At 38.8% G+C, this 22,279-nt stretch overlaps 1 protein-coding gene across 1 annotated transcript in view; it reads right to left on the bottom strand.

The window, feature by feature from the left end:
- Positions 1-7,005: 7,005 nt before the first annotated feature.
- adamts3 (ADAM metallopeptidase with thrombospondin type 1 motif, 3) overlaps positions 7,006-22,279 on the bottom strand; it is a 56,105-nt gene continuing 40,831 nt past the window's right edge. Inside the window, exons 14-22 of the mRNA XM_018758914.2 lie at positions 20,468-20,601; positions 19,009-19,132; positions 14,887-14,967; positions 12,763-12,926; positions 11,563-11,719; positions 10,888-11,020; positions 9,875-10,082; positions 9,483-9,600; positions 7,006-8,491 (exon numbers count right to left, since the gene is read on the bottom strand). Of these exons, the coding sequence (XP_018614430.1) occupies positions 7,965-8,491; positions 9,483-9,600; positions 9,875-10,082; positions 10,888-11,020; positions 11,563-11,719; positions 12,763-12,926; positions 14,887-14,967; positions 19,009-19,132; positions 20,468-20,601 (1,646 nt within the window). The 3' untranslated portion in view covers positions 7,006-7,964. The remainder of the gene's footprint in view (positions 8,492-9,482; positions 9,601-9,874; positions 10,083-10,887; positions 11,021-11,562; positions 11,720-12,762; positions 12,927-14,886; positions 14,968-19,008; positions 19,133-20,467; positions 20,602-22,279) is intronic.

The raw sequence follows: 22,279 nt of genomic DNA, 5'->3' as shown, positions 1-22,279 counted from the left end.
CAGGGCTCTTTTGACATTTTCCAAAGTAACACTTTTTCCGATGCCTGCAGAGAGGGCGCTGCAATTTCGCTGTTAGGTAAGGTAAGGTGAAGGTACCTTTTCCGCCAACTCACGCCAGCATACGGCCGTTCTCAATTTTGAACTTGTGGAGGCGAACTTCTTCAAAAGTTTTTCTTTTACTCTCTAAATTATAATATTTAAGGTGTAATTTCCCAGAGGTGCGGTGGCGCAGTAGTGCAGTGGGTTGGACCAGGTCCTGCTCTCCGGTGGGTCTGGGGTTCGAGTCCCGCTTGGGGTGCCTTGTGATGGACTGGTGTCCCGTCCTGGGTGTGTCCCCTCTCCCTCCAGCCTTATGCCCTGTGTTGCTGGGTAGGCTCCAGTTCCCTGTGACCCCATATAGGACAAGTGGTTCAGAAAGTGTGGGTGTGTAATTTTCCACTTGTTCTCCTTTGCAATCTTTGAAACATTTTTCTCCGGTTCCCACAAGGTCTGTTCTTGTGCAAGACAAGTTTTTCCTATTAAATTCCCACATGTTGGGAGTTTTTAATGGTTCCACAACTTTTTCAATGTGTCATCTGTAGTTTTTTCTTTTTTTTTTTAAATAGGTTATGTTTCTAGGCATTGCTGTTTAATTATCATACAATGATGGCAATGTGTCTTTATTGAATTTCCAGAGGAAAGGAAAGCACTAAATCAAACACAAGTCGACAATTTCTTGAATTATCAATACTGGTTCTCCGATGTTTTGATTTGAAAGGTTAATAACGGTAATAAAGTTACTGTTTGGAATGGAGCCCACAGGAACCTTAGGGATAGAGGATCCAAAAGGAAAACAGAAAATGCAAAAACAGTGATAAAAAGCACAAATAAATTTTTTAAAAATTTGGCTCCGTTTGTATAAATTTGTTTTTGTTTTAAATGCAAAACCAACATTTAACTTTTGGTTTTATAAAATAAGTGCTCTTTGTATTAAAACAACAATGAAAATAGCTGATTATACTCATAAAAAAGTCACTGAAGCATAACTTGCTTTTCAGAATACATGGGAATGTGTTCAGGTGGGAGGATGAATAGAAGACTGTCACTCTCATGAACCACCTGTCCTGTTGGGGGATATGACAGTCTGGAGCCCAGAACCACTAGATGCAAAGCTGGGGGGTACACCAGTCAGTCACAGGGGAGCAACACATTGCGGGCAATTTCAAGTGGTCAGGTCACCTGAACTGCATGTCTTTGGAATGTTGCAGAACCTGGGGAAGCCACACAAAAGCTGCAAAGCCACAGGAGGAAGATGTGAACTCCAGACAGACTCAAATGGATTTGATCCCATGTCCACACAGTGCCAATTCTATGAAGCAGCAGCACCAGCCACTGTGCCACCATGCCACCCATGGGAAGATGAATAGATTCCAACTCCATGCAACTTCTTGTCCAGGCTATTGCGTTATTCCACCTGGACCACTTCATCTCTCTCCTGTTGGAGCTCTGTCATCCAACCTTAGAGTGCCGTTGTACAAGTTGTGTTTGAACAACCAAAGAATTCCCATGTCCCTCCACTCCTACTTGACCCTCTCCACTGACTTCCTGTAGCTGCCCACATCAAGTCAGCTCTGGTTATGATCTACAAAACTTTGAATGGACCTACTGCCCAAAACCTGCAAGACCGAATCATTCGCCTCGCCCCATCTAGACTGCTCCACTCCTTAACTCCTGCCAACTTCGTGGTCGCACGCACAAGGCGTCCAGAAGCACAAGATTTTTTGGTTCTGGCTCCAGTGTGGTGGAATTGTCTTCCTCTCTCACTTAGAACAGCTGAATCCCTCACGATGTTCAGACAGAGTCTCAAAATAGCTCTCTTAACATTCACTGCTCTCCAATGCACTCAAGAAATTTAGACTACATCACAAATCCTCATCTATGTCTGTTGGTGTAAAGCACTTCTGTTCTCATTGACTTGTACGTCACATTGGAGGAAAGAATGTGCTAAACTAAGTAATGTAAATGTAAGAGGTCTATCAGGTCAGAGGTTCAAAATCAAATCAACAGGGAGAAAGAAAATTAAAAAAAAAACCCACCAGTAGAAAGGTCCACTTTTAAATTCCTTTAACAAGAAGCACCTGGAGCTTATTTCTTCTTAAAAAACCCACCATCAGCAGTGATTTTATGTTACTTGACAGGCATTCATTTCACACATCACTCAACTCATATGCTGTGGTTGAAGGAATTGAATGAAGAAGACTTCATGGCTGGAATTAGCTGCTGACATGTATTAACTCATCACTTAATTTAATCACTTGCTTGTGTGAAATCTGTGCCTTCCTAAAGACACCATGAGGTGCTGCCCACTCACAGACTTTAGATGAGAGCCATATGTCAGGCAGAAGCTTGTCTTTCATGAATAACTTCTTAATGGCTGATTTAAGGAAGGAGAGCTTTTACACAAATAATGAAAGTAAACTTTACAGCGATTCATTTGGAACCTTCAATATACAAGACTAATAAAACCCGCTAAAGATGCATTATAGCCGAAATCTAGAAGTGCAGTCCAAGTAGTTAACATTTGTAGGCTTCTGGGACTATACTTCTACATTCCTCTGAAATAATTGTTTTCTTGAATAAGGACAATGTATTTGACAAAACTGAATGAAAATATTTATTTGCAGTCTTGGAAAATGTTGCTTTTGATTCAGAAACCTATGCATTTGTTTATTTAGCAGATGCTTTTCTCCAAATCGACTTCCAATGAACTCAATGTAGTGTTATCAGGCCACGCACCTTATTCACCGCGGTGACTTACACTGCTAGATACACTACTTACACTGGGTCACTCATCCATACATCAGTGGAACACACACTCTGTCTGTCACTCACACACTATGGGTGAACCTGTACAAATTTTTTACTGATATGATCTGTACAATGTACTAAAAGCAAATGACTTGCATGGAGGGGTGCTACACTAAAATATGTTAATGAAATAATTTGTATTTAACATACATTGTAGTGTTTATCTCAGTTTTAGTTTGCCAAATCTATAAAAGTCTGGGTTTGGTTAAAAAGTAAAAAATAATTAAATATAAACCTATCTGCTCCTCTGAAACTAATCCATTCCATCTGTCCAAGAGGATCTCTGTAACAAATAAGGGACCTCCATTAGTTCTTGTAAAATACATTTGAATTATTTTCCAAACTGAAATGCAAAGACACACTGGCTGAAACTACTTATCCAAAGCAGGAGTTGCAAGGCCGGAGGGTGAGGGGACACACCCAGGACGGGACACCAGTCCGTCGCAAGGCACCTCAAGCGGGACTCGAACCCCAGACCCACCGGAGAACAGGACCCGGCCAAACCCAGTGCACCACCGCGCCCCCCCTCAACAAGTACAGTAAATACAATAATGTCATAAATCTGTCATTTCTAATTTATTGCTCGAGCACCTTCCAGGTTCTAAATATCAGACAAGTTTTTTACTTCGCGAGACCCATTCATACAGGTACCTCCATCTTCTATCCTTGCCAAGTATCCTCATACATAAGGCTGATCAAATATGCTTATCATGTAAAAATCAATATCATAACTACCAGTGATCATTCGGAATCTATCCTACATTCACTGCACTTTTAGATCTTGCGAAAACCCTCAAGTATCGGTGTGAACAGAACATTTTTCATGCTTTTTAACTGGTTGCACAGAGTTCTCGAGTCAAATTATTAAAATTTATTAATAATTTATTAATTTTTTTCAAATACAAAAGGATATTTAGGAAAAACAGTTCAATTTCGCGAACCGTCAATAGCGCAAGCATAAAATTTTAACCTGATGTTGTGAAATTAGTGAGGATTCTAAGCTGTAATGTCAATGTATGCGAGAACCGTCCCGTCAGAGAATCTGATATGACCAAGAAAATTATTCTTGTGGGAGTAAAGAGTCGTAATCACTCAAATGTGACCAATATGACACACTTGTTCGGAGTACTACCGTATGCCTTCGCATGACTGATGGTTCAATGTGAAATAAATAAGCAGACGTGGCAGGTGTGCGGCAGTGGCACCAGGGACACCCATCTCTCCACATCTGAGTCTAATTAATGAGCTGAGACTTTGTTAATCAATCTTTTTGAGCCGAACCCTTTATATAGGCGAAGGTACACTAGTTTCTAAATTAAGTTATAAATTATACATTATAAATTATCTTTAAGCGTAAAATGTTCAGGTTAACATGTCTGATATCTTACTTTTCCTCCCTTTGTGTGCGGGTCTAAGTACAGTATATAATAAGCAAACAAATAATAATTAGCATTCCGTTGCAATAAAAAACACTAAAAAGAGCGGGAAAGGTGCCCGACTCATTAAGATGAGTAAATGATGTTTAGTGAAGTGCCAGCTGCTCTTTTTTCATGCGAAAGAAAAAGGTTTTATATCATGTTCATTGTTAGTTTGTGTATTTATTAGCGTTGACTTCTAGGAAAGTTAAGTATGTGCTCACCAAAAGAAGACATTAGGAACTCTTACATCTGGCACTGAAACCTCTAGAAAAAACTGAAATAAAATGTTATAAGATTAGCACTCAGTGGTAAATACTTTTTTTTTTTTTTTTTTTTACGCGAAAACAAAAGTAACGATATCAGTGAAACACGTCTCGGCCACAGGCCTTCCTTAGCGTGTTATACCATTTTGTCATATACCCACGGCCACAACGCCTTCGCCTTGTATCATTACCTTTGTGTTGCGTCTTTGCATCGCAGGAAGAGTGCAAGTCAAACATCAATGTCGTGGCAATAAATGCCATTTTACCAAATTGTAGTCCTCTTGTATGAAAAAAGTACACGTATGTTCACAAGCCAGTGTAACAGCTTTTAAATTGTACCGGACCCCTTTACGTGAAGGACACGTGTGCTTTGCAAAAATTAATTAAATTCAGTTTATAAAGATGTTGTCAAGGTCATCATGTCTGTTTACTGATTGTAAAAATCCTACATAGGAGCACATAGCTATTTTCCGAAAGCACAGCACCCTCGTTATGTTATTAATAAATTAATAACATTACTAATCCTGAAATGGACTATATTTCTTCACATTGCATTTGGTTTGCAGGTTTGAGCAGGAGATGATGAGCTCGCATTTCTTCACAGCTCTTCTTCTGCAATTCCCAGAGATGCAGGACACTTGTGCGTTGCTTTTTTTTTCATTCTTCAGTCCAGTTTATCCAACAAAAGTATTTCCCAGGTAGCCCAGGTGTACACACGTTTGACTGGTACTGTGTGTTACAAGAATGATATCTAGTGCAACACACTTTGCCAAAGAAGAAGTTACTAGAACATTCTTTTTTTAGTGCATGAAAGATCAGCTAAATTTAGTAGAAGAGTATATTACTACTTTACCGGGGCGAGATGGTAGCACAGCGAGTAGTGCTGCTGTCTCACAACACCTGAGGATGTGGGTTTGATCCTGCTCAGTCTGTTTGGAGTTTGCATGTTCTCCCTGTGTCTGCGTGGGTTTCCTCCCACAGTCCAAAAACATGCTGTGCAGTTTCCCCCATAGTGTGCGAGTGACAGAAAGAGTGTGTGTGTTCTTCTGATGTATGGATGAGTGACCCAGTGTAAGTCACCTTGGTGAATAAGATGTGTGGGCTGATAACACTACAGAGTTCATTGGTATTTGCTTTGGAGAAAAGCATCTGCTAAATATGTAAATGTACTAGGAGTATAGCAGAACTATGCTTAAGAGAAGTTCAGTTCTGCCTTCTGTACAGAGACCAGTTTCTCAGCTTTGTGTTAAGGAGTTCTGGAACATTGTTTAAAATATGCAACGCAAAGCAAGTTATGTTTTGTAGATCAACAAAATTATTGGAGAGCAAAGAAAAAATTCTTGGTTTTATATATTTCTTTATTACTATGTGCTCCCATTACAACAAACAGCATCAGTAGTGTACACAAATCTATAATGAAAAGAGAAATTGCAAGCATGTAGAAATGAGAAACTGACAGAGGAGTCAGTATGTTAAAACTGAAACACACGAGTAGTATGGGGATATACGTATAAGCCATATATCCTGTATAACATGTCTGTCTGAGGCTCAGGGATTGTCGGTTAAAAAATCTAAAAATTACTAGCTTCTCTCAACTTTGAATGTCTTGAATAATATTAGCAGCAGTTTATAGGCAGCAAGTCAACAACATTATAACAAGAATAATAAAATATTTCTAACACAAACACAATGTGCTTGAAAACTGTCAAATAAAAAACGACAACTACACACACCTGCAATGTCATTTGTTTCCCTTAGTCCTGGTTTTGGGGATCAAAACATTCTTTCTCCAGATTGACACAAAAACAAATGTGCTTGACATATTAGTACTACTATATTTGGCTGTGAGAAAACAGCTTTGTTGAGATTCAACTCTAATTTAATACTAAAACTGCTTCACATTAACATTTTTTTTCAAATGCAAGTCAATTTCTACATGCCTGTTGAAAACACTGTCAAATCTAAATTTCAGAAAATGTTCTGAGCTACATTTTTTCCATTTTTTCTATGTGACTTTTTCCTGTCTTCTGACTTTGAAACTCCATTTTTCAAACTGAATTCTGCTGGTTACACCTTCTTTGAGAAACATTATTGTTAGCAGAAGCAACTAACAAATGAAGTAGTGGATTAAACACAAACAGGATGTAAATTAAAATAAATACTTTAAGTCCTTAATTCTATATACAAGACCTATACACTGACACACAGAACAGGGTATGTGTGGTTGCACTGTGGACACAACTGAAACATTAGCATTTTTTTCTTTTCCTATTGCAGTCAGATGCATTGTGGTTGTGATACAATCCTTTTAAATAAATAGCTATCTTGACCTTTTCTCAGAAGAAGTGAAGGAAATCTTGTACTATATGTTCTACATATATGCCTTTGCAAGTCCAGCTTTACATATTCAGAAATAACCTTTAAAATTCACACACCTTTTTCAAAGCATAAGGAGGTCATAGAACATTATTTGTCTTCAATAATTTTGTTGTAAAAGAAATGTATGTCTTAAAAATTCTTCCCTTTTTTTTTTAGTTTAGCTCTTGGTTATATGTGAATACAGTACTTGTTGACAGCATAAATTGTACTAATATAACAGTAAAGTAAAACAGATTCGATGTAAGAATAAAAATGCATGTTTGACAAAGTAAATTTACCAACAGCACCAGTTAAAACCAGTTTTCACAAACACTGAGCTTATTACATCCTCACATTTTTACCTTTATACGGAATCTGTCTTTATCTAGGGCCATCCAAACTCTTGATAAGTGGTATTGTGCATTAGCTGCAATAATGTAAACTCTGTAAATGAAGTACTTTACAAAGCGTACATTGTATCTTTTATATCAATAGGAAACACGATCGTAAACACACACACACACACACACACACACACACACACACACACACACAATCCTACTGATACAGGTTTGCAATGCTTATCTGTGTATGTAAAGCTATGTTGTACCGTAGGCACCAAATGATGTCCTTTAACATATATAAAATTATCAGTTTGCCTTTTTTTAAAATAATACTGATATTTCCCATATACATTATGTACAGGACCGCATATAAATATTCATTTGTCAGACAAACAGAAGGGAACCAGTCAGTGAAAATAGCTGGATTCTGTAATTCTATACAACTAGAACCATTTCGTAGTGAGTGCTGTTGTGACATCTCATAGCTTCAGCGGATGTGCAAACCACAGCAACCAGAGCTATTGAAAGGGACAGTCTGACTATTCTTCCAGGAATCTTTGGTACATTTCCTCTTTGCGAGGCGTATCGAGCAGTAAAGCAGGAATCATCTTTGTGAAAGTGAACCAGCACTTTTCTCTTTCTCTTTCTCTCACAATGGTGCTGAAATGGAAAAGACGCAGGATGTTGCCAGATATCTACATTGACAGAGTTCAGGTGAGACCATAAGATTCCATTCATCTTTCCACCTTGGGAGATGAAGGTGGCCACTGATTCTCTGTGGACATGTCGTCCCTCCACAGCAAGGCCACTGGGGATGCATGGGCTGCTGTGCTGCTATGATTCAGGGAGGACATGTCATGGTTCACCATCACAGGCAGATTCCTGCCTCCTACAGCAGTCAGTGGCGGGGTCCGTCTCTGCGTCTTGTTCATCATGCTGGTAGCTTTCCTAGGGGTAGAACTTGCAGGGGCAATATTTTTTACAGTGCTCCCAATTGTCCTGGCTGTTTTAGGGTTGACTCTCTGGTGTCTTTCCGAAAGACTGCCAGTGCCATTAAGCCCCATGGTAGACGATGAAGTGTGGGCGGTGCCAAATCGGACCTCTTCCACAACCTCTGAAGTTTCAGGGTGGTATGGGGTAAGAGTGCTGCTCCGTTTGCTGCAGGACTCACAGCACAATTTGTTGTAGCCTGGGATGGAGCAGTATCGGGCTAGAACCTCCATTTCACAAAATATGGACTTATCTCCTGTGCATGGTTCATCTGGGAAAAAGCACATAGTTGGTTACAAAATCATGACTTTAACTTTATTCTGTGTTTTAAGTATAAACCTAGTCGGTTTACTTTTTCACAGAGAATATAAACACAAAGCTCTATTAGTATCTTCTATCATCTGCAATGAAATATGTAGTCATTCTGTTTAAGACAAGTATATCTCATGAATACAGCTGGGTAGTCTTATGGGATGAAGAATATCATATTTTTTGGTGAAGACAGAGTGTACTCTTTTTGTCCTGAAGTCCCTGCACCTCTTTGTGTTAACTGAAGAGCAGTTGGTGTATGAATGAAAGCACTCTTATCCTAAATATTCGTCATATATTCTTTATCAAGAGGGCAGCCATTTAAATGAAAAAGAGTATAAAAGTACAGAATCATTTCTGTGTAGAGTGCCATCTTTTCATTTGCCTATTAATCATATGCTTTAGTTGAAGATATAAAGAAAATAATACACTAAAAAGTATTAAAAAACATTACAAAGCTTTATGGCTTTGTCTTTAATCTCTCTAATGTCGCTAATACAGCTGCCTCGCTGTTCTCTGCATCTGGACATGTGTGAGAATCAAATTAACAAAATGAATAGGATTATTTTTATATGTAGACTATAAGAAATATCAATATTAGTTATTACGCAGCACGTCTTTCCCTAGAATTTCATTGCTAATGTATGCAAATCATTTCACTGTGAATACCTTCTACAAATAAACAGTATCAGTCCACATCACTTTGATTAACATCATTATTTATTACTGCTACGCTTGCAGCAGTGGGTGATGTAAATCATTTATCTTGCAATGTGTTTGTGAATGGTTGGGGATTGAGGTGGTGACAGACCTGATAAGTGTTTGCCTCAGGGTTGCAGAGTTACAGGGCAATGAAGCATTTCATCGTAGTTTTCAGAAAAATGCAATCATATAAATATTGCATCCTAACACTCACAAGAAGTAACAGGCAGTGGAGCTCTTACGTGCCTTACCATGGCAAGGCCCAGGTTTGCATGGCCTGGTGGCTTCTGGTCTCTCCCCGCTGCACTGGTCTCCAATCTTGCAGGTCACCGAGCGGCGCTCCACACCTTCCCCGCAAGTCACTGAGCACTGCAAGAAGACACAACCTGTTTGCACGTGTAACAAAAAGATGGCACATTTTAATTATTCACTTCAGCAATGGTTAACATAGAAGTGAACAAGACATATTAAGTATTAACTTTTGAAATCTTTAATAAAATGTATTTTCATTTTACGAACATCTGGGAAGGAGGACGCATATGTTCTTAAAGTGAAGAGCAGTTCACTTGCAACTCTAATCAGTCATACAGGAGAGAGTGTGAGTCAAGCCAAATCAGTCATCTATCTCCAGGCAGATCTGCACCTCTGACCAGGGTCCAGTCCTCCACTGAGCAGGACAAGGAAGCCTGTTGCAGGGCCTGCGGCTCTCAGGCTTCACCCCACTACAGTACTTGCTGTGGACCGAGCGGTTGGTGCCCTCATGGAGCAGCTGCATGCAGCGCACTGTGCGAATCTGGTAGCCCACGCTGCCGCAGGTCTTGGTGCAGTGCTCCCACTCCTCGGCTATCCACCTGGACAGCGCAGAGACACAGGAGCAGATTACACAGCTGCCTTCACAGGCAGACTTCTGAACACTGTCCCTAAAGAACATCCAAATATTTATTTCAGATTAAATTTGTGTTTGTCATGTCCCAGACTTGCTTGTTGTATGTACTTTGCCATTTTACTGAAACGCAGGGTGTGTGTTTAAATTTCTGCTAGAAAATTCACATTACATTATATATATTACAGACAAACTGTAGTACTACAGCATACTCATTACAGATCTGATCACAAGTACTGCAGAATATAAAATAGAAAATTTTACAATATAAAATAACAAAACAACATATATAGTAATTAAAATTAATTGCATTCATGTGATAATTTTGTCTGTCAGAGTGGGGGAAATACTGTTACAAAAATCTGTTTAAAAATTCAAGAGTCAAAAACTGCATCTACCTTTGGAAATAAGACATGCTCAGCTAAAACTGTGCTCATCAAAAACTCAACCACAACATATTTTTAACATACTTAGCAACAACCTAAAGAAAACTAAGCTTTATATAAAGTCATATCCAGTTGTCAATCAAATGCAAAATGAAAGAACTATACATTTTTAAATGGCCTCTGTCTGAACAAACCTGCTTTCTGACTGATTTTGTACCAGTATTAAACAATAATAAACTTGATGAAAAAACTCAGCGCGGTGGTTGCATACTGTCAGACTGACAACAAGGGTGTTCTCTACTGGGTTGAACCTCCTGCGTTTTAGACTCCAGGGTAGATCTAAAAGTGGGATGCAACCCTGAGGTGTTTATAATAATAATTACTCACTGTGGCTGTGCGCAGTCTTGAAAGTTACACATTCTGCGGATCGGTTTTGGTTTCTTACTGACATCGCAATAGCTTCGGTGTACCATCTTGTTGTCCCCTTTTTTGCGACATCCATACTTGGTAAACTGAAACCCTGAAAACAAATGTAAGGTTAATATTATTTATATACAAATCTTGTAAAATAATTTATGTTAAATTATCAGCTTCATCACATGCCTTTGTTCAAAGCAATTTATAATGTCAGGTTTGTACGACAACAAGCTATTGACCAAGATGCCCCATTTATACAACAGGCTATTTCTATCCATCCATCCATCCATCCATCCATCAACAACCGCTTGTCCGAAGCGGGGGGTTTGCGGCGAACCAGAGCCTTATCCGGCAACACAGTGTGTAAGGCCGAAGGGGGGAGGGGACAGCTCCAGGATGGAATGCCATCCTGTCAGAAGGCACCCCAAGCAGGCCTTGAACCCCAGACCCAGCAGACACCGGCTGAACCCAACATGCCATCATGCCCCCTTGGAGGGTATTTTACTAAAGTAATTCAATGCATTTAGGGTACTTCAGCAGAAGGGTATTTTCACTGAGATGTTTCAAATTACAAGGCAACAGGTGGCACTATAATACCTGTTGCCCCAGTGTAGTGTTCACACCATTGGTAGGGAAGGGCATTACCTCCAGCACAAGGTCTGGAGCACTGTGACCAGCTCTTCAGAGCCCATTCGTAGACATCTTCTTGGATGACGTTGTTGTTGTTGATCGGAACAGAGTCCTCATGTATTATGTACTTGTACATGAGAGCAGATCTTGTCTCATTGTCCTGGGGTATTACCTAGAAAAACATAAGATTTGTTTACCCCAGTTTGCCTCATCCTGTAATTACAATTCAAGAGCATATTCCGCTATGACAGGACAGCTATAACTATTCCAAGTATTAGCGTTCACAGCAAAAAACAGAAAATATGACAGCTTAGATCAATGTCCAAAAAAGGGAGCGAGAGGAGGGTAGAGTAGCTTGGGAGCTCATTCATCATCCTACATGATTTTACATGTCCTACAGAACACAAGCATGAGACATCAGATACCCTTCACAACAATTAGACATGACACCATGAAAAAACAAAACATACAAAGGTGATCAAAGATCTTAAGGCGATCTAAATCTCAAACTTAATTTGTCCAAGTAATGGTTCCTAGTACATAAAAGCATAAATAAGCTGTATGAAGATTAACCTTAAACAGAAAAAAGCCCAACTCAAAGTGCTACCAGTATAGCCATAGACACACAATGCATTTTTACATGGTTTACTGTAAGTTGTGTCCTGTTTTAATACAATTTTGGTTCCAATATTAGACATTAAGTTTCAAGTACACACACACACATAATCAGAACCGCTTGTCCCATACAGGGTCGCGGGGAACCGGAGCCTACCCGGCAACACAGGGCGTAAGGCAGGAAGGGGAGGGGACACAGCCAGGATGGGACGCCAGTCCGTCGCAAGGCACCCCAAGCAGGACTCGAACCCCAGACCCACCGGAGAGCAGGACTGTGGTCCAACCCACTGCGCCACCGCACCCCCCTTAAGTTTCAAGTACTTGCAGGTTATTATTTTTGGTCTCTGAATTTTTCAGTTTATTGGAGAAGGTGGCTGCACATTTGTGAAAGTTTGCTTCACAAGCAGCCCAGCTGCTTTAAACTAACAAAAATGATGAAAACCAGAGTTTGTGTAAACATGTAAAAAGTCATACAAGCATGCTGATGTAACAACAGGCTAAAATTGCAAATTATACATATGGCCTTTTAATTAAAATTGTTCTCAACCATTATGTATTATGTTTAGCTTTCATAACATGAGTCATTAGATAAGCAGTTACCAAAACAACCACAGCGTCATGCAGCGGTCCATCTGTGCTCAGAGTTTCAACACCATCCTCAGTAATATATTCCCACTGCACTCCCAGATCAATGAAGCTCCTTGATTTCACTTCTTCTCCCTTTCCATTCAAAATGTAATGTCCAGTTGCTTGATTCTTGACAGCTGAAAACAATAGTTTGTAAGAGGTCACTTTGCCTGTACATAGAGCAACATTTTAAAAAACAAACAAAAAAAAAAATTCTAAAATTGGCTAAATAAATTCAGAGTATCCTTAGAACAAGAATGTGCTTTGGAAGGCTGTAAATTTTTTTATTATCTGAAAGTGAGTCCGAAGGTATTTTAGTTTACAAAGTTATTTTATTTATTTTAACAAAATGGTGGACTTGTTTAAAGCAATGCAACAATGTAAACTTAATCAGGACATCCTTACCTTTGGTTAATTAAAATTTCAAATTTATTATCATGTGTTATCTTTAATGTCAGATAACATAAACCACTCTGAAGTAAAATGTTACTTAAAACAATAACATGGATGTCTTTGGAACATCCACAATGAATAAGAATTATTCAAACAAATATACTAGTGTATCTTCTGAATAATTGCTATTGTCACTGACTGTATGGGACACTGTGATAACGCAAAGTGGTACATTTTTAGAGAATATACATTTAAACTGGCAGATGATATACTACAAAATAACATTTTCTAAGGAGCAGCTACAAAGCAGAAGCAGGAACAAAGACAAGATGAAATATCACACAGTCTGCAAAATGAAGCTTGTAAAAAAGAAAGCACCGCTGTGGAAGCACGGGATGTTGCACATTTTCTTTAACTTGTGCAGTGTGGTAGCACAAAATAAAATGTGCTTTGCTTTCATAATAACCAAAAAACCTTTTCTGACATAATCATATCTTCACTGTACTTGTATTAACTTGAAGCACTGTTTAATGTGGATACAATTACTAGATGAAAATATGTTACTTGAATTATAAAATGGGATAGGGAATGCAATTTATTCTGTGGCAGCAAAAAAGCTGCTCAGAAACAGCCAGAAGGGCTGGAGTCATTTCTTGGGAAAAGTTGATTTCTCCTAAAATTAAAATACTTTGCAATGAAGAGGTATGCAGCAGGAGTAGTTGTAAGAATGTCACATGACATTTCTGTTCACTATGGTGTAAAACAAAACCCCTGCAATTAGATGAACAGGAGACATATGACTTCAAAAAGGGGTCATTCAAGTCTATAAGATAGCTGCTATTACAAATGAATTGCTAAACCAAATATTTCTAGTTAAGCGTTTGGCACTTCATGCGTGTTCTGAGGTTTCACATTAATATTTAATCAAAATACCACGCAAATCTGTGTGTCACCGCTCCGGTACTTTCATCCTCTTGCATAGGATTAGGAACCTTATATAATACAGTCATTAACAGATCAGTTTCAGAAGTGATGTGCAACTCACAATTTGAGCTCATGACAGCGTGCCCCTTACAACATACGACTTTAACCAAAATTTTATAATTTCACCTTAATTTACTGTGTTCTTGATGGGTGTAAAATCGGGGAAAGGTGGAAGGTACGTAACCCATCAACTAGATACACACACATGCACGTGTGATGATTTTAGTTTTTCACTTCAGTATCTGACTTATGATTTTTTTATTTTTTTGCATTTTTTAATAAAATGAGCCCATCAGTAAGCGTAACATTGCAGCTCCATAATAAAAACTGCAGTTGCTTCAAACAGGCTTCACATACAAGTCGTATTTAAAATAAATTTCCCAGAAATAAATAAGGGCATTCTCTGACATGTGCGTATAACCTGGTCCAGGAATTTTGTTTAAATCTTCAGAATGTTACAGCTCATTAATCCTTCACATGTCATCTATGTGAAAAACCACTACCATACTGACTAAAGTGATGTATCTCTGCACACCCTGTAATATATATGAATATATAATGTCGTAACTGTGAAATGTTTCTGAAAATAAATTTTTTTTTTTTTTTTGCAGTTTTGATTTTTATAACAGACTAACCAAACAGTAACATATAAAATATATATTGCTCTCAGTATCTGGTATGTCACAGCTGCTGTTAAAAGGCTGAAATTTGACAACTTACCAAGAATGTGAGGGGAAGCCTCATGTTCTTGAATGATCACATGTCTAGCACCAGGTGGGATGAGAAACATCTTAAGGTAGCCTTTGTATTTATTTGCATAAGTAGCATAAGCAAAGATTGGGAAAGAACAGAAGCAGTTAGTCAGAAAAAAGTAAGGTTTATTTACAGAAGTGGACATCTCCCTAGTTAGAAGCCATTAACTTTGTTCTATGAGCAAAACAGCATGAAATAGTCTGTATACAATCTACAATAACTTTCATTCAGCAAGGTTATGACAACTTGCAAATGGAAGTTAATTTGTTAAATTAACTGACAAAGGTTTATTTGTTCAGATAAAACTATTTAATGCTCATATTCAGACACTGTATAAGAAAAATACATTGAAATACCATTCACTTTAGTGATTTTCTACCCCGGGGTCTGTTTCATAAAACAACTGCACCAGTATGATAATGTTTAGTTCACTGATGATCTCTGATCTTTGTAGTGCCACAGTGCTTTCGGGAAGCAAACACCAGATAAAACTGCTACCATCTGTACCAGTAGCACTGACTGGTGATAATAATGGCAACTTTGTGTATAAAATACGCTGAACCGTTAAACCTTTGTCAGTTTATCAGCAAAGTACACAGAGCACAAGAGCACTGCAGCTGTACAGTGGCAACCTTTAAGCTCTACTCCATGGATGTCCACACTTCTGCAAACCTGTTAAGACTCACCAAGAAATGTTTTAGAATCCTCTGTTTCATTGAGAAACACATTTCGAGCTCCCTTAGGCAGTAAGAATGCTCCTCTCGTTTTCCCTTCAAATGAAATAGTTAGTTATTCTTTTACAAGGTGTCTTCTCTTTCATTGACTTTAGCTTGCAGGTTAGTGCATCATTGCCTCTTGATCATTTAAAAACTTCAGTGCACTAAAATATGACTCTGTCAATCCTAAATACAGGCACAACTGCATAAAGAATGTACTCTCATGACACGAGTCAAGAAAATGTGAACAAATTAGCACAAATGTTAAAGAGGGAGGGGGAAGAGAGGCAGCCAGAGCTCTAAATAAACCATTTAGTCCATAGCCAATTGATCAAAAAACCAAGAAAAACACCAGAGAAAAGGTCAAAATACTTCTTTAAAAGTACAAATTACAAATGTTTCCAGTATTTTAACATTTTAAAATATTAAAAACATTGCCTGGGTAGTTCAGGCACAGGTTAAAGTCCTGCTCAGTCTGTGTGGAAGTTTGCATGTTCTTCCTGTGCTTGCATGGGATTCCTCCAGGTGCTCCAGTGTTCTTGCACAATCCAAAAATGTACCTACCGTATGTTTCATGTTGACTGGTGACTCTGAACTGCCGGTAGTGTGAGTGCATGTGTAGCTAGAACCCTGTGATGGGCTGCCATCCGGTCCAGGGTGTACACTGCCTTACGCTTCTGTGATAGTCTCCAGACCACCCTGCACTGCAAAAGTGCTTACTAATAATAGATGTCTGGATGCAAGTATTACTCTGTAATTTTTATTGATAATAATTTTACCTGAGGTATATAGCAGATCCTAATCCAGGAATAAGAGGGAAATCTGTGTTATGTAACTTTTATTGATGATGGCTAAGTGGTAAAAGTAATGCCAAGTTAGAAACCAACTACTGATCCAAACTCTGTAAGCTAAGGAGCCATTTCACCTTGGACAGGAGTTCTACAGCAGGACTAGGATTCCAGCTGAGAACCTTCAGAGTGTAAGTCAACAGCTCCAAACACTTCACTACCTCTTGGTTGCAGCAAAAATGCTGAAGTGTGCTTTCATCCACAGCTGAACTCAGCCCTGCCAGCCCTTCTGATGGTCAGTAAAACTACCATGAACAAGTTTTGCCTCCAAAACATACTGTCTTTACATCTTTCTGCAATGTACCTTTATATTTCACAGTATCATACAAGGCACTTTAAGTGTGTGCCAAGAAATCGACAGCTGCACAAACTGAAATCAAAGGAACAGTAAAATAGCATAGTGTGGTATAATTGACAGACAATAAACTGACCAGGGAAAAAAATCTGGTGTAAACATGTTTTAAGGCCTCTCAACAAGCAACAATCCACCTTTCCCTCATCTCCAAATGTGTGCACACATCTGCATTATATATAATGTATACAGTATATATAATAGTGTAACATAATCATATACACAATATGATTATGTTGCATAAAACACTGTTAAATAAGTTACAACATATGTGAAGTTCTGGAAATATTTGGCATAAATGAATGAAAAGACGTTATTTTATTTGACTAACTCACAGAGCTAATAGTCAATGAAATAGAAAACATTACTACAGGAGAGAAAATTAAGATTAGATAACACTGGATACTTGCAGGTTTTGCTTTCCAACAAAGGGATTTCTTTTTGCCATCTCTTGCTTAACCTTTTTCCTGAAAGGTAAGTGATCCAGGTTAAAACAGGAGGTTGAGAAAAGATCGTGTGCAGCAGCTTCTCTTCATCCATTCCACCATCCACAAAGTGAGAAAATGTGTGACACTCTCTCTTATTAAAGCTTTACAGGAATTAGTGTGAAGTCTCACATATTTGCCAAAAAAAGAAATTGCTTGCATTCCCTCCTCTCTGGAAAAAACCTGTCTGCAATGCAAAGAGCACAAGGCAGGTGTCTCTTGAGAAATTATGATGCAGCAATATTGCCTTTGTTATTGTTCATTCTGTGTTCGACACTATCTGAGGGGGATTTGAAATAGCTGCCTCAAATGTGATTTTATGGTACACTAACAAGCATGGAGGGTCTCTTGCTTCATGTTATTTGCATGCAGCCAGTGAACAGACAGCACGGTCCGGTACACCCGATAGCACCAAATTAATAGTGCTGACCATGGAGTGACATTAACTGCATTCTGCGTGCTGCAGACCTGCCCTGTGCACCCCAAAGGGCTTGGTCATATTTCCAGGAGGATACCTGGTATTTTGAAGCCTCTTCTTGCATTTTTCGTCTTTTGCCATAAAGAGAATTCCTACAGCTACATGTTCAGTAAAACATAATGTCTTGTTTGTATGTAAATAGTTACTTGGTTAAATTCCAGCAAGGGGACTTTCCTCTTTTCTTTGGCAAGGTGAGCTTCCACATATACAAGTGTCTGTCCAAAAGCAGACTGCTGCAATCCGACAGGCTTTCTCACAGGAAGAGAATATCCTCCAGACACAGTTCTTTCTCTTAGAATCTTTCCAGAAATATGATGGTCGTTTTGTCTCTTTTGGAGATAAAATATGGTCATATCTTTCACTTCTCAGAGTAATAGCTTCTTTAGAAGAATAATAAAATGTCTGTTTACATCGGCAGTGCGAACTGGTGAATAGCACTTTCAACTAAAAATAATATTTATTCCTCTTAACTGACTTTTGTAGTGTACTGAATCATAAAAATTCTTTCCAAGTTCCAAGCATATGACTGAAACTTGTAATTTTTGATCCAAGAAAACATTTTGTTTAATTAAGGTGAAAATCCTGTTACTTTGCAATAAAGGCAAGATCTGTGACACACTGAGATGATAACACAACTCAACTACTGTCAGATTCTCATTAAAAATCAGAAAAAGCGCCACAGTATCAACAACAGCAAAACTGATTGCAGGCATCGTTGTGTTGATATTACAGTTAATGAATATTTACTGTTAATGGAGAACGATCTGAAGAGAAAACATGACAAAATAACCAACCGTGAGAAATGGCATCCAAAACTCCTTCTAAGACATTCCGAACCAGTCAGTAATAGATGTGGCTGCTTTTATTTGCTCATTTTAATGAGACTACAGTTAATATTGAGTTGCTTTCTGTATAACCGGTGGCAGATCGTTTAAATGAGCTCAAGCAATAACAAGCCATGGTTCTTGAGACCATTTATGCTCAAAGTGCTTAGCTAATGATTGCTCTAGATCCACAACATGATGCTGGGACTGTTATCTGTAATGCTTTGCTGTAAACTGGAACTCTGTATAAATAAAGGTATTATACAACTTTTTTTTTTTTTTTTTGAGTGGAGTGTTGCAGGATTCTAGCAGAAAAAAACACTAGTCTCACAGTGCATTTTTTTGCAATGATCTAGATCAAGTGACAAGTTTTTAATTAGACCTACCAGCTTTCTTGGGAGTACGGGTGAAGGTCCCCTTGACAGTCCTGCAGTGAGAATTGTCCCCTCCACATACCCCACACCGGTCCTCCACTTTGTTTGAACCAATCTCTCTGTCACAACCCACTTTCTGAAAGGGGAAACAGGGGTAATAATGAGGCACAAACCCAAGTATTTTTATTTCTTCCTTTTTTATGATATATTACACTGATATATTTGAAAAATTTCTTTCAAAGAGTGCATTTGTGCCAGCACTGTAAGAAAACATTTTGACTATACAAAAATGCTAATTTAATGCCCCTTAACAAGCCCAGAAAACTTCCTAAACAGACCATATGGAGAGTTTGTGTCTACTTGGCTTCATGCCTAAGGATTATTTTTGTCCTAATTTAATAACACAACATCTTTATGCTGTGTGCAGTTATAGTCAACTAAGGACAAAAACAAATGTACCATGAACTCCCTTTGAATCTACAAGACTTGCTTTATAATGTGCATGAAGGTCTTGAAACACTCGTTAAAATATGCAAACTAGCACAGTCAAAAAATTAAAAAATTAAAATTGGAATATTTTAAACTCTACTGCAGTTTGGTTTTTCTTCAGGCAATATAAAATGTGGGTGCAAATTTAGAGAAATTAATTCTCCAATCATCATCAACCATCACTATGTAATTAAAAATGCTGAATCAGTATTATCTGTGTTCCAGGCAAGCTTCTGGGCTGATACTTAAATGGGGATTTCTTAACTCATTGAGAAATAATGCAACAACTAAATAGGAAAATGCTTCAAAACAAAGATATATAGGCATAAGCAGAGGAGAGACCAGTTTTATAAAGAGCACTATAATACACATGATACTGTAAATCATGTCTATATAACAATTATGTAAATTCTTCCATATATTTGCATTATGGATATAGGTCAAATACCCAGAAAGTTCTACTCAATGAGCAGGGCAGTGAAGGAAAATGAAGAATTATTCCTAGAACCAGAAATGACTGGATTTTTATAACAAAAAAGCTAAACGTTTTAAAACATTAAGTTTTTTCTTATTTGGGAGCTATTAAAACATTATTATAAGCATTTATATGACTGTACAGAAAACAGTGTGTGCTATCTTCTACCTCTTCCAGTGTGATGCCTTTGTGTTAGGAATTTACAGTGTTAGGTTTGTACCTTATGCTACAATGATTTTACCACTTAGTATATAGCTAGGGAATTATTACTGTCATCAATTCAGGGCAATTACTTTTCTCAGGGGTGTTACAGCAGGAGCAGGGATTTGAATGACAAGTCAATGGCTCTACAGTTCAGTACCTACTGCTCTACACATTTTTTTCAAATTCAGACTTAGAAATTCATGGTTATTATAAATTTCAAATTGTTTTTCAAATGGATTTCAGTCCACGACAAGGAACTAGCTGTGTAAGTGGTGATCTAACATGAAACGATTATTTCCTTACCACACACTCTCCCCGCACACAGATGCTGTATGGATCTTTGTAAGAACAGCGAGTCCCATCATGCAACAGCTGCTTCATGTATGCTACATCCCCTGTCTCTTTTGACTGGCAGTATAAGTGACATCTTTTATTTGCTGAAATAAAAAAAAAAAAAAAGAATGAACCTCAAAATAGACAAAAGAGAAAATTGCCTACACACTATGCTTCTCCAAATTGTTTTTAATTATGAAGTTGCTATCATTTTATTAGTTTATCAGTAAAAATAGTGACTTAAAAGTAACTGAGTTCATCTATATTTGAACAGTATCTAACGCAAAGGATGAACCACATTTATTGACAGATATGGTTGTTTTATGACATGTAATATTAAAATAAAGATTACATTTACATTTATTCATTTAGCAGATGCTTTTCTCCAAAGTGACATATATCTGAAAAAATACACACACACACACACACACACACACACACATTTTCAGAACCGCTTGTCCCTTACGGGGTCACGGGGAACCGGAGCCTACCCGGCAACACAGGGCGTAAGGCCGGAGGGGGAAGGGGACACACCCAGGACGGGATGCCAGTCCGCCGCAAGGCACCCCAAGCGGGACTTGAACCCCAGACCCACCGAAGAGCAGGACTGCGGTCCAACCCACTGCGCCACCGCACCCCCCCTCAAAAAATACAATGTGTGCATTACATTAGGAGGAAGATAGTTGCATACGTGTGATTCTTAAGTACAGTTGGTGTCTTTCCACCACATGAACCAATGTTCATCATATGAGTAGCTGCATAAAACTCAATATCAACAATTCCTGATCACCTTCTAACTCATTCTTTTTTTGTTTTTTCTTTGAGATACACAAACATTTACGTACATTAAAGGATTAGCTACATAAAGGCTTATCCAGGTATGATCTTAAAGTTATGCTGAATGAACATTTACACCTTACATGAACTGAAGAGATCATGGGTGAAGTGAGTTTGGAAGAGGTGAGTTTTCAGACCCTTTTTAAATGTGGACAGAGTTTCAGCAGTTCTGAGTGAGAGCAGGAGGTTGTTCCACCACAAATGAGCCAGAACCGAGAACATCCGTGTTTTACCTCTCATGCGTGGGACCACCAAGTGAGCAGATGTGGAAGAGCGTAGCAGTCTGGTTGGGGTGTAGCGGATTATCAAGTCTTGTAAATAGCTGGGAGCAGTTCTATTGATGCATTTGTAGGCTATAACCAGGGTCTTAAATTTGATCCTGGCAGCTATACGAAGCTAGTGCAGAGAAACGAGTAGAGGAGATACATGGGAACCCTTCAGCAAGTGAAACAACTCGGGCAGCAGCATTCTGTATCAGTTGTAGAGGTTTGATGGCAGTAGCGGGAAGGCCAGACAAGAGAGAGAGATGCAGTAGTCCAGATGGGATGTCACCATGGCCTGGACATGTAATTGCACAGAGGTAAGGACGGATCCTGTGGGTCTTATGCAGGATGTATCTGCTGGTCTGGGCTGTGGCTTCGGTGTGCTGAGGTGGTGATCAGACATCCATGCAGAGATGTCCCACAGGCAGGCAGCAATAGGCACGGAAATGTCTGACGCTCCAGGTGGAAAGGAGAGGAAGAGATGGGTATCATCACCCTAGCAGTGGTATTTGAATCCATGGGAGGTGATGACAGGGCCGAGGGAGGAGGTGTAGATCGAGAAGAGCAGAGGGCCCAGTACTGAGCCCTGCAGGACAGAGACAGGAGAGAGGCAGAGAAGAAGAACGGGAGCCCCGCCAGACCACTTGATAGGATCTGTCAGAGAGATAGGACTCAAACCATC

The sequence above is a fragment of the Scleropages formosus genome, chromosome 17 (assembly GCF_900964775.1).
Source record: "Scleropages formosus chromosome 17, fSclFor1.1, whole genome shotgun sequence".
Classification (NCBI taxonomy): Eukaryota; Metazoa; Chordata; class Actinopteri; order Osteoglossiformes; family Osteoglossidae; genus Scleropages; species Scleropages formosus.
Note: the sequence above shows the minus strand (reverse complement) of the source record. Positions and strands in the feature narration are given on the sequence as shown.